Source organism: Felis catus, chromosome B1, assembly GCF_018350175.1.
Source record: "Felis catus isolate Fca126 chromosome B1, F.catus_Fca126_mat1.0, whole genome shotgun sequence".
NCBI lineage: Eukaryota > Metazoa > Chordata > Mammalia > Carnivora > Felidae > Felis > Felis catus.
This window is the reverse complement of record NC_058371.1, coordinates 83,071,606-83,084,050: the sequence shown is the minus strand read 5'-3', so window position 1 is coordinate 83,084,050 and position 12,445 is coordinate 83,071,606. Positions and strand designations below refer to the sequence as shown.

General features: G+C 39.1%; 1 protein-coding gene across 6 annotated transcripts in view; it reads left to right on the top strand.

Moving 5' to 3' along the window:
* Positions 1-12,445, top strand: part of GAB1 (GRB2 associated binding protein 1) — a 121,982-nt gene that overhangs the window by 88,027 nt on the left and 21,510 nt on the right. For 4 of the 6 annotated variants that reach the window (XM_019828924.3, XM_006930848.5, XM_045055817.1 and 1 more), the window contains exons 3-7: positions 5,397-5,622; positions 5,970-6,050; positions 9,652-10,253; positions 11,473-11,558; positions 11,738-12,041. In XM_019828924.3, the coding sequence (XP_019684483.1) occupies positions 5,397-5,622; positions 5,970-6,050; positions 9,652-10,253; positions 11,473-11,558; positions 11,738-12,041 (1,299 nt within the window). The remainder of the gene's footprint in view (positions 1-5,396; positions 5,623-5,969; positions 6,051-9,651; positions 10,254-11,472; positions 11,559-11,737; positions 12,042-12,445) is intronic. The other 2 variants (XM_003984981.6, XM_003984980.6) reach the window with 1 other exon arrangement.

Below are 12,445 nucleotides of genomic sequence, written 5' to 3'. Positions count from 1 at the left end.
TGACCTGAGTGGAAATCAAGAGGTGGCTGGTTAACCCACTGAGCCACTCAGGTGCCCCTCATTGTGGTTTTAATTTGCATTTCCCTGAGGACCAGTTTAACTAGAGTTTATTCTGTTTTTGTTTTGTTTTCTTACACATTTTCAAGTTACTGCTCTTGAGATCTTGATTCATTGAGTCTCCTGGGATGGGGCTCCAGCACCTAGATCTTTAAAATCCCCGCAGTGATTCTGATGACAGGATGGATGCCTCTGGAGTAAGAATTAAGACATTTTCAGCACTTCCTAGGGGTTTATTTAAAAAGTTTCCAAGAATGTTTGCACAACCTATTAAGGAGATCATCAAAATAAAAAAATTTCTATTTGAAACACATTAAATAGATTGGACTATGATTAAAGGTCCTCAATTTTTGAATAAATAAATTGAAATTGCAGGTTGCTTCACTAAAAATTGCAACTACTGATGTTTCTCATTTGTATACATTTGTTAGATTTACCTTTACAAAATGTTCTTGTATAAAAAATGATGTGTTCTGAAATGAGAAAACAGTTACTTTAGGATTGATGTTAATTGATGCATAATCTTTGTCGATAGACTCTTAATTTGTTAAGTTAATTAAGCATAGATCAATCAAAATGCATCTCTTGACAAAAAAAAAAAAAATTCTACAACAGACCAGGTAAATTAGTAATTAATAGAAACAGAGTAACCTTGACCTATTTGCCTGTTGACCTGTTTGTGAACATAAAGGTAAAATTTTTGCTGTAGAAACCAGAAAGTATCCTATCAGCAAATGTAGCCCAGCTTGAGAGAAAAGGATCTCATCTAGTCTCCTGACAAGGACATGAGCAACACTGCAATTTTATTACCACATGCTAAATACAGTATGGCAGTAGTTACAAAATCAGAGGACCTGTCCTATTAACTTTGAAATATTCTCCTTATCAATGAGAAAGAGTAGAATTGCTTCCCTGGGCTTGAGCTCTTGTGCCCTTATATATATATATATATATATATATATATGTATGTACGTATGTACGCATGTATATATGGGGTACCTGGGTGGCTCAGTTGGTTGAGCATCCGACTCTTGATTTTATCTCAGGTCATGATCCCAGGGTCATGGGACCCAGCCCCATATTGGGCTCCTTGCTGAGTGTGGAGCCTGCTTAAGATTGTCCCTCTCCTTCTGTCCCTCTCCCCGACTCACACGCTCTCTCTCTCGCTCTCAAATTAAAAAAAAAATTATTTAAAAGAAAAAATATATCTGTATATATTATTTTGACTGTTTAGAGGCATTACGTAGGCACCCGACTTCTATGAGGGACAGTAACACCAGGGCATTATGGTTCCAACCAGGATAAAACTGTGCATTAAGCCAGGGTCATGTGGACCAATTTATTATTTGTAGTTCTCTTCACATAATAATATACTTCTCTTCACCAAAAGCTGGTTGAAGCTTACCTTACCAGTACTTGTTACCTTTCTAAGTAAAATTTAGTTAAGAATTTGCTCCAGCAGCTTATTAGGCCTTTAACGAATGCTAATTATACTCTATGTTTTTTGAATTAAGACACAGGAAATGATTTTACACACATAAGCAAACCCTAAGCTGATATTTGGTTCTCAGAAACTTGATACCAGCATTACTTAGAAAGAGCAGTAAGTTAGAGACCCAGGTGAGGCAGAAAACAACAAACGGGATCTGCTCAACTACTTGTTGGGCAGAATGGGGTAAATCATGTGTCTTTATAAAGTGGAACAGAAGTTTTTCAGACCAATTGGTTAACTTTGACCAGAAATGAGAGTACTTAGACACACTGCAATGCTTGCATTAAAATATGCAGAGCTGAGTATATAGTCAAATTAATATGAGTAAAACAGCCCCAAAGACTAAAACTTTGAAGATAGTGCATTATCTGAGCCAAAGTGGCAGAGCAGTGTTCCCTCTCCTTTTTTAAAAAAAAAAATTTTAATGTTTTATTTAATTTTTTTGAGAGACAGAGCACGAGCAGGGGAGGGGCAGAGAGAGAGGGAGACACAGAATCCGAAGCAGGCTCCAGGCTCTGAGCTGTCAGCACAGAGCCTGCCCCGGGGCTCGAACCCATGAACGCAAAATCATGACCTGAGCCGAAGTCAGACTCTTAACCGACTGAACCACCCAGGTGCCCCGGTTCCCTTTCCTTTTTAAGTCTTCATATGCCATCTTGTTTGGCATGGTTGGGCTTGCTTTTCATGGCTGTTTAAAGGTCTTTTCTTTCATGAGCTTGCTCATGAACATAGTGGAAGTTCTCTCCAGTTCTTGCCTCTTAGAAGTAGATGCAAGCTTTCCCATATTGTGAACAAGATACTATATATTTTTTAAAAAGGAACCTTTGAATCCCAGTCTTTTTTTTTTCTTCCAGAAATTGAGAGGATCTTGCATCTCTAAAGAGGATAAAAAACTTTAGACATTCACAGGTAGAAGAAATGGAAGGGTAAAAATGAGATGGTCCCATTGTGTTAATAAAACAGGGTCAGATAAAAGGATTGCCTAGCCGGGTGATTCTTTTCCCACACTGAAGATGAATCACTGTATTCATTTAGTGTGTAGCTATCAAGTTTAGAAAAAATATTAAAGGAAAAGTGTATCTCTAAAAACATCCACCTGAAAAACTTACTTTAGGAGTTACAGTGGAGAATTAGGTTTCAGACTGTTTTATTTAGTGATGTGTTTCCAGTGTTGAGTTTCATTTTGTTTTGGTCAGAACTAAAAATTGAATGGGATCATACGATTTTACCACATGTCTATGGCACAAAAAGAAGTATGTAAAATGTATTTGTGAATACAGCCTATAGGATATGGTAACTGCTTTCTGACCTCTCGCCTCCCCCCCTTTTCTTCCTTGAAGTTGTATAGGTTTTTCTGAAAGCTCTTCAGAAAATATTTTTTCTGAAAATTTTTATATTTCAGGTAAATATTTTTCATAATTCTCTTAAGTTTAACAATGCACAAGGATTTACTGAATCACTGATGTAAAATCCTCTTAACTAAATCTTTATATATTTGTAACTGAGTCAAAACAGTAAAACATTTCACAGAGTACATTATGTACACTATTGGCAATCAACATCTATTAGACATAATGAGGTATTTATGAGTTCCCACTGAAATTATGGCATTATGTTGTATAAATGTCCAAAAGAATATTTTTCTGTTCTCACCATTTTCTTTTCTCACCTTTCATAAATAAGAAGGAATTAACTCCTGGCATAAAGTATTAGATTTTATTAGATGAGCTTGTATGAAGACTTGACATTGCATGCAGCATAACAAAGAGAAAATGTTAGAAATTAGCTCAACTTCTATGTACTCAGGCCAAACTCTCCAAGTGAAAGAAATCTTCATACTTAAATTAGCACCTAGTTGGGCTGACATAATGCTTGAGCAAATTCCAAACTGCACTTGCAGTTGAATGGATCTTGAAGATTTGGGAGTGCCCCTTGCCTTAATCTCTTCCAGCATGACGTAGAGAAAGTGCCTAGTGTGGCACCTGGGTGGCTCAGTTGGTTAAGCTGAGTCCGACTTTGGCTCTGGTCATGATCTCACAGCTCATGAGTTTGAGCCCCGCATCCGGCTCTGTGCTGACAGCTCAGAACCTGGAGCCTGCTTCAGATTCTGTATCTCCCTCTCTCTCTGCCCCTCCCCTGCTCACACTATGTCTCTCTCTCCTTCAAAAATAAACATTTATTTATTTATTTATTTATTATTTTTTTTTAAATAAACATTTAAAAAAAGAAAGAGAGAGAAAGAAAGAAAGTGCTTAGTGAGTTTCTGCTAGGTGAATGAAACACTTGAAGCATCTACCACCTGTGGGGCACACTGATGCATAGGAGTTCTGATCCTTTGTGTTTGTTTTGGGGACCCATAAATAAAGGTAAACTTATATTTAGCCATACTAATGTGTTTATTCAAGCTTTATAATTATGAGCTTTTTTAAAAAGTTTATTAATTTTGAGAAAGAGCATGCATGAGGGGCGGGGGGGGGGGGAGAGAGAGAGAGAGAGAGAGAGAGAGAGAGTGAGAGTGAGAGAATTCCAAGCAGGTTCCACACTGTCAGCACAGAGCCCAGTTCAGGGCTCGATCCCACGAAGCCATGAGATCATGACCTGAGCTGAAACCAAGAGTTGGATGCTTAACCGACTGAGCCACCCAGGCGCCCCATGATATGAGCTTCTGTGCTTAGGAAGAACAGTTATAAAATATAAACTACATAAATTTTGCTGTGGTGCATATACAGATATTAAAGTTGAATACATAAAGACATTATCAAAACCATGTGGACTTATCCTGTAGTGTCTAGGGAAACTAGAGCTGACATGTAGCTCCTTCCTGGTGAATTGACAGGTCATATGACCTCCCATTTGATTTTATTTGGTTGAACATATTAAATCCTTTACCACTTTTTAGTGTCTTTTAGATAATGTTTTGTTATTAAAAAAAAATCTCCGTTTGAAGCCAGCCTTTTCTGTTCTAACATAAACAGACAGTAAATAAATTTGTTTATTCATATATGAGTATTTACCTTTTTCTGGATTTTTAGTCTTGTATTCCTAACCACACTAACAGAGAATTTTTCTTCTGGGTTCTTGAAAATTTATTTGGTTGTGTCAGTGATTAACGTGGGATTTTATCTCTAGGTTTTCAGTTTGTTTTCAGATTACTTAACTGTAAACAATTTAGCTAGCTTCATATATCTTCTCAGAACATTGTTAAGTGCTTAATAAATTACTCCCTCACTTGCTGACCCCTTTTGCCTGAAAATATTACAGAAACCCAATAAATGGTAAATGAGGCTATGAGCTGAGGGGAGAGGAGAAGCATTAAAGAAAATCTCTTTCCCTGAACATGAATCCCAGAATTAGAACTATTTCTCCTTAGTCTGCTGAGGAGTAGAAGGAAAAGAATGAACAGCAAAATAAAGATGGGGTGAAGAGGTGATCCTCATGCCTGTAAATGCCACATAATAAAATGGGCCTCCTTGGAAAGTTGGCTTGGCATGGGAAACACTGTTTTTTTATTATGGAAAAAAATCTACCTCTGGTGCTACGATTATATAACATCTTCATTGCCAGTAGCCTCAAAACTAAAGATTGTTCAAGGCAAAGTTAACATGGCTTTATTATAGCCTCTGGAAGAAAGAGCCTTTACTCTTCATATCTCTATCTCTTTGACAAGAGCCAATAATTTCTTGTACAAATGTTGCTGTATAGGTAGAATTTGTTTTAACTGACATTGTCATGGTTTATCACGCTCCTGTGTGTTTAAACAGTTTGTCTTCAAACTTTCAAGGAGCTTTATTTAAGAAACAGCCCTTAAAATGGGATAGACGATGACAGTTCTACTTTGGTGTTGCAGATCTTGTGAAGCCCCCTGGCAACTCTGCCCAGGCGCCAGCCGATTTACCTTTGGCGGTCAACACGGCACCGCCGTCCACCCAGGTAGATTCATCCTCCGCTGCTCCACCTCCTCCCTATCAGCTAATTAATCTTCCACCACACCTGGAAACTGTTGGCATCCAGGAGGATCCTCAAGACTACCTCTTGCTAATCAACTGTCAAAGCAAGAAGCCTGAACCCACCAGGTAAATACCTGTGCGTGTGTGCGTGCGTGCGTGCGCACTTAGAATCTTGAAACTTTTTAAATTCTGATTTGAAGGCTTAACAGAAACCCAGCTATCTAGGGTTATAGTTTAGGCTTACTATATTTCAGGTTATATTCTTCTAATGGTTTCTGATATTCAGGAGTTTTATGGAAGAAACGCATTCTCTACTATCTTTGGCAAAGAACACTTGTACCTACAAGGCTCTTTTAGAAATCTGTCTCCTGTTTCTTAGTCTTTGTTACAGACTCACAGTATTACTTGCTTAACAGATTGCACTGATTTATAAATGGTGATCTTGCTCCATTTCTTATGTGATTGTAAACCAGCCAAGGGTCATCTTTTGTTTCTGAAGAAGGAGAGGAATACCTACTACTAGAAGATTTTGAAAGCAAAACGATTCCGTTGCAGTGAGTGTGTTGTGGTTGCTTTGGATCTGTGTGAGAAATTAATTATACAGGTAAAATCCCAATATAGCAAATTCTATGGGAATATATAAATTGGGTTTTAGTGAAATTTGATGAAATCTAATCAATCAAGTATATTGCTAAAAACCGTAAAACTTTCCAGTCATCGTACCTAGCCGTGAAGCAGAGCTTACCTCAAGCTCTGAGTTTATACATTTCTAAGTAGAAACAAATCTGTGGACTTCAGTGCTTGCCCAAAGGTATCATAAAGCCTTCCCCAAACCCTTGGTTTCCCCATCATCTCCCTTCCTGCTTCTTTCTTTTCTTCTAAGCTGTGCAGTAGTTTCATTTGATCACTCTTGTCATTTTCTGTTAATTGGAAGGCCAGAGGTAACAGAATTGGAGCCAGAAAATGAAGACCAGGGAACCCGTGTCTGCCATCAGCAGTGTGGTGGCAACTAGTGATGTTGGGATATTTATGTCCTCACTTGAGGAATATAAAAGTGGGAATTACATAGTAGATGTGAAAGATGCTTTTTAAATGGAGTGATTGGATATTAAGCATTATTTTATAACAAAAAATTGTTGTGATTGTTTTCATGGAGAAAGTGACTGTTACCGGACTAAGATGGTACAAAGTGCTTGTTCAACAATTTTTATATAGAATTTGTCAAGAACCACAGATTAGGTTGTTGTGAATGATTCCCCGAGATAATGGAATACAGACATTCCAAAGATGGGTTTCTAGATATTTGTTGTAATGGGATTTTACCTGTAAGAGCAAAAAAAACAAAAACAAAAACAAACAAACAAAAATCTTTTTATAAATCAACACTAGTTAATAATCTCAAATTCTAACTTGATTTTGCTTGTTTGCTGTGAGTATTTAAAATTATACATTCGCAACTTTGTTACCTCTGCTACTAACTAAGATTTTATTTTATAGAGATTCACAATTATTTTTCAGTATCAACTTTTTAAAAGCCAATAGCTAAGTCACAGTTTTCAGTGCATTTTCTTGTTATATGGTATCTTTCATTGATCTCATTGGTGTTACAGCTTTCCTGTTATAGTAGAAATTATGCTGAGAATCCCTGCTCAGATAGATTTTGTATCTATGTATTTTGCAGAAGTGACAGTTAATTGACAGATATTTATGAAGTACCCACTATGTGCCCACTGTCTTGGTAGGTGCTGTGAAGGAACAGACTAACTACATAAGCCGCCTCAGATACAGTCACCCTCAGAGTATACAAGCAAAGCTTATGAAGAAGTCAAAACATGCGAACATTAAGTGTCTGCAGGTGAAGGCAGGAGAATTGCTTTGCAAACTCTTGTTCATCTGGCAGGACTCAGGATTCAGCTCAGACATCTACTCCTCTAGGAAACATTCCTCCAAACTCCCAGCCTGAACTAAATGCCTCTGTGGGTTTTCATAGCATCCTGGTCATGCCTCCCTTTTATCACAGAATTGGAAATAGTTTGCTATATATAGTTTATTGTTCGCTAAACCATAAGCTAGTCAAGAGCAGGGAACTTATTACTTGTGCTTCTAGCTTCTCTTAACCTACGTGTTTGAATTAAATGAAGTGCAAATTTAGAATATGTGTAGATGCATTAGAAATTCCTAGAAGGGACAGTGCACGTGTTCTTAAAATGGGAGGTGAAACGTTTCCAAGGAGGTGTAGGATTTGAACTATCCTTGTTGGTGAGAGAAGAGGACCCTGTCATTAGCAATCTGCATAAAAAGCATTTGAGAGAAAGACAAGGTGAGAGTGAGGGGCCAGAGGAAGCAAATGAGAGGAAAGCCTGCCCAGAGTAGAGGGTTCCACTGGGGGAGAGTAGGGCATAAGACAGTGCATGTCAGGTGGAGCCAGGGATGGTATAGCCTCAGCCAGGGATGGTATAGCCAGGGATGGTAAGTGGAGTTGCTTGTGGGCTTTTTTTGTAGTTCCCACAGCCTGCTGGGACCTTTAACAGTATTTTCTCCAAATAGATGAGTGATATGAAAACCATGTTCTGAAAATACTGACCGTATAGCAGCCTCGCAGTATGGTCCCTTGAGTTCACTGGAAGAGGGAGAAACTGGAGGAAGGAGGTCCACTGAGACTTCTTAGGAGGGTTCGGTGGTGTGGATCTTAGCAGAGACCCAGACCTGAACTTGGGGTGGGGACAGTGGGAACAGAGCAGGGAATAGTTACTTGGTTAGGAAGAAGGAGTCAGTGCCTGAAGGGGGATGGTGGAGATCAAAGAGAGTGAGTCAACGCTGATTGCATTTTGAGCCTAGAGAATCTGGATAAAGACATTTCTTTTCATGGCAAGTCAGAAAGGACAATCAGTTTGAGAGTAAGTAAGTTGAATTTGGCTTGGTATGCATAAGCAGGGTTAACACTGGGGTAACCATATAGAAATATGTTTGAACAGTGTGAAAATATGGGACTCAAGAGTTTGGTGAGATGATGGGAGTCATCAGCATTCAGTGGAATGTGAAGTCATGAGAAAGGAGGGTTTTTAAATGGTGTGTGTGGTCAAGAATCAGAATCCAGAAGACTGGATTCTGTTGGCTGTTCCCGGGTGGAGACACGGGGAGAAGGAGCCAGTCAGTGAAACAAGGGAGTAATCAGCGAGGGAGAATGGCAGTGAGGATGTTACAGTATGGGTTCCGGGACACCAGCGGTGGAGAGTTTGAATAAATACATGTGATACATAGTGCTAGGTGTTACTAAAAGATCAGGGAAGATCAGACCTTAAAGAACTCTCACAAGTTACATTTTAAAAGATTAAATTCAAGTTCCTACCAGACTTTAGACATCACTCACAAGAGGTTAAGTATCTTGTTAACCGTTAAGGAAGTGCAATGTGCTGGTATCATTAGCTTCATTTTGGCTTTTACCCAAATTTTGTGATACCACAGAAAGCAAAGACTGGAAATGTACCCAAAACATTAAATATACTCTAATGAGATTTCTCAAGGTTAATTATTTTTTGGAGTTGGCGAACTCTGTGCATTATATTTTGATCGTCTTTATAGTATTGGCTGAGTGTTTGTTAAAGAAAATTAGTAGAAAGGAAGATATACAAACCTTTCAAGTTGCCACCTCCTTGTAGGTCACATTGAATCTATTCAATACCAGGAAATCATTAGACTTATAGTCTTGCAGAACAATGAATTTGCCACAGGTGGGCTAAAGAGCAATGGACCAGCTTGATAAACTGCATTGGCACGAGGTTTCTGCATGCTCTTCAGGGGAAATGATTTTCCTTGTGTCTATGTCTTAATCATTTACCTTTCTCAGAGTTTTGTACCTTTCTAATTCCAGTGTTTCAGGGATCATGGATTTAATAGGTGGATTTGGGGGTGTGGGCACGTACAGGGCAGGAATTAGGGAGAATGCTTTTGGTGGTTTTGTGGTGGTGGTTTTATTGTCTGGTGTATAATCATAAAAACTAAGGAACATTCATGCTTTAAATCTTATGGATCACACAAAAAAATCTAATGAAAAAAGCCATGTAGTTTGATTGCTAAACTATAAATATATTTATTAAAATGTAGTCTTATGTCTTCACCGTGTTTTATTTTCTGTCATTAACAATTTTTATTTAGAACACATGCTGATTCTGCAAAATCCACCTCTTCTGAAACAGACTGCAATGATAACGTCCCTTCTCATAAAAATCCTGCTTCCTCCCAGAGCAAACATGGAGTGAATGGCTTTTTTCAGCAGCAAATGATGTATGACTCTCCACCGTCTCGTGCTGCATCTGTTTCTGTAGACTCCAGCCTTTATAACCTGCCCAGAAGTTACTCCCACGATGTTTTACCAAAGGTGTCTCCATCAAGTACCGAGGCAGATGGAGAACTCTATGTTTTTAATACCCCATCTGGGACATCAAGTGTAGAGACTCAAATGAGGCATGTATCTATTAGTTATGACATTCCTCCAACACCTGGTAATACTTATCAGATTCCACGAACATTTCCAGAAGGAACTTTGGGACAGACGTCAAAGCTAGACACTATTCCAGATATTCCTCCACCTCGGCCACCGAAACCACATCCGGCTCATGACCGATCGCCTGTGGAAACGTGTAGTATCACACGCACGGCCTCAGATACTGACAGTAGTTACTGTATCCCTACAGCAGGGATGCCACCATCACGTAGTAATACCATTTCCACTGTGGATTTGAACAAATTGCGAAAAGGTCAGCTCTAACTGGCTTCTACTGTGTTAGAAGTTAACGATAGAAAATCTGTTTATCTGAATATTTGTTCTTTTCAGCATAGAATGATGGTAAATGATAGTCCTTTTTTTCCTCAGCTCTGCGGTCACCCACTCATGTAGGAAGATGGCAGAGTCTCAGTAGATCCTTTGAAGGGTGTTTGTGCATGCAGCGAGTGCCTGTGTGCATGCTCTGCTGGAAGGGAGAAAGAGGTGGAGTTTTCCATCCCTGAAGAAGTATGGCCTTAGTAATACCTTCCTGCCAAAGGAAGTGTGCACCCCTCTTTCCTGCTTTCCATGTATCCTGGGTGTGTAGACTCTAATGGGACAGAGGAGCAGGAAAAGGACCAGCCACAAAGCCTCTCCGAGTCATCCCTTTCCTGTATTTGTGTGCCATCATAGCTGCTTCCGCGTCACATCTGTTGGGCTCCGTTTCCTTCCTTCCTCGATAAGCAATTTATACGTTGTACCCAACGAGTATACTCAGTCCTAATCAGTTGTTTGTTTGGTTTTATTTATTTTTAAAGCTCTGAATCTTCTCTCCCCTTGCCCTAGCCACTTCACTGAGTCCTATACCATCTCCTAGAGCCTGCCAAAAATTACAGACCTTGAGAGGGGAAAAATTCAGTCTGGGTTCCAATCTGAGGTTCTTAAAGTCCTAAAAAATAGAAGGCCAGTGTTTAAGAGGCACATACCCTATAAACTATGTGCTAACGTTTCTGTGTTTTGTGGTAGTTATCCACCTGTCCTAAAGAAAATGAAGATTTAATGCACCGTGAATAGTACTAATATGGATACTTTATTTGGCCATTCAATACCAGTTTTTAATTCCCTACTTGAAGTAGCTCTGTAATCTAATTATAGGTTACTGAGATATAAGTTAGGCCCAACGTGGTGCAAAAGATGGGAAAATAGAAGTATTTCTTTTCTCCGTCATTAAATACCCATCTCATCCCAGGCTTAGACAATCATTCATTGCCATAATCAAATGCTGGTACTGGTTAGCATATCAGTGAGTGTCTGTTTTCTGGTGGTTTAATGTGCCCATTCAAGATACTGTTCTGTGAGCGTCTTTTTAAAAATCTGCGCGTGTGCATGCTTACCTGCATGCATGCGTGTAAAGAAAGAGAACAGATCATTCTGAGAATCCTAAGAGATGGCAAAGATGGGAAGAAATGCTTATAGTTTGTTTTCTATTTTAGATGCTAGTTCTCAAGACTGCTATGATATTCCACGAACATTTCCAAGTGACAGATCTAGTTCACTTGAAGGCTTCCATAACCACTTTGTAAGTATAACTGACCTTGGTATCAAGTGTGTTTCATTGTCAGGATCTTCACACTTAGTGCCCTGAAACTAAATGAGATCATGAAATAAAAGTCCTTTCAGATCCATATGAATAGGTGTAACTTACAACTGTGTTTTCCTGTTTGATAATAGTTTTTGTTTAATGTATGTGTGTTTTAGAAAATCAAAAATATATTGACAGTGGGAAGTGTATCAAGTGAAGAACTGGATGAAAATTATGTCCCAATGAATCCCAATTCTCCTCCACGACAACATTCCAGCAGTTTTACGGAACCAATTCAGGAAGCAAATTATGTGCCAATGACTCCGGGAACATTTGATTTTTCTTCGTTTGGAATGCAAGTTCCTCCTCCAGCTCATATGGGCTTCCGGTCCAGCCCAAAGACCCCTCCCCGCAGGCCAGTTCCTGTTGCAGACTGTGAACCACCCCCCGTGGATAGGAACCTCAAGCCCGACAGAAAAGGTAAGAAGGGCCTTGGCATAGTGAAAGGGCCAGGGACTGCCAGCTTAGATCTGCACTTAACTGTCGTTAAATCCAAAATGGAATTGGGACTAGAAATTCTGAAGTATTTCATGGTACCTTAGTTATCAATCTGTTCATGTGTGGTGTTGCTATTTGTAGATTAATAATTATTGTATGTTGATGGCCCAGGTGAGATTTCTGCCTCCTGTCTCTAGAGCAGAGGTTACAAACTGAAATACTCACAAGATTTGGCAAGCAACAGGAGAAAATTAGGAGAAACTGGAATGCACTTGTCCATTCTAAATGGAATAACTAACTCCTTGGCTATAATCCTTTGTTGACTTGTGGAAATAATACGGGCCCATATGGGCAAATCATCTGATGTATCAAAAGAAGCCAAAAAT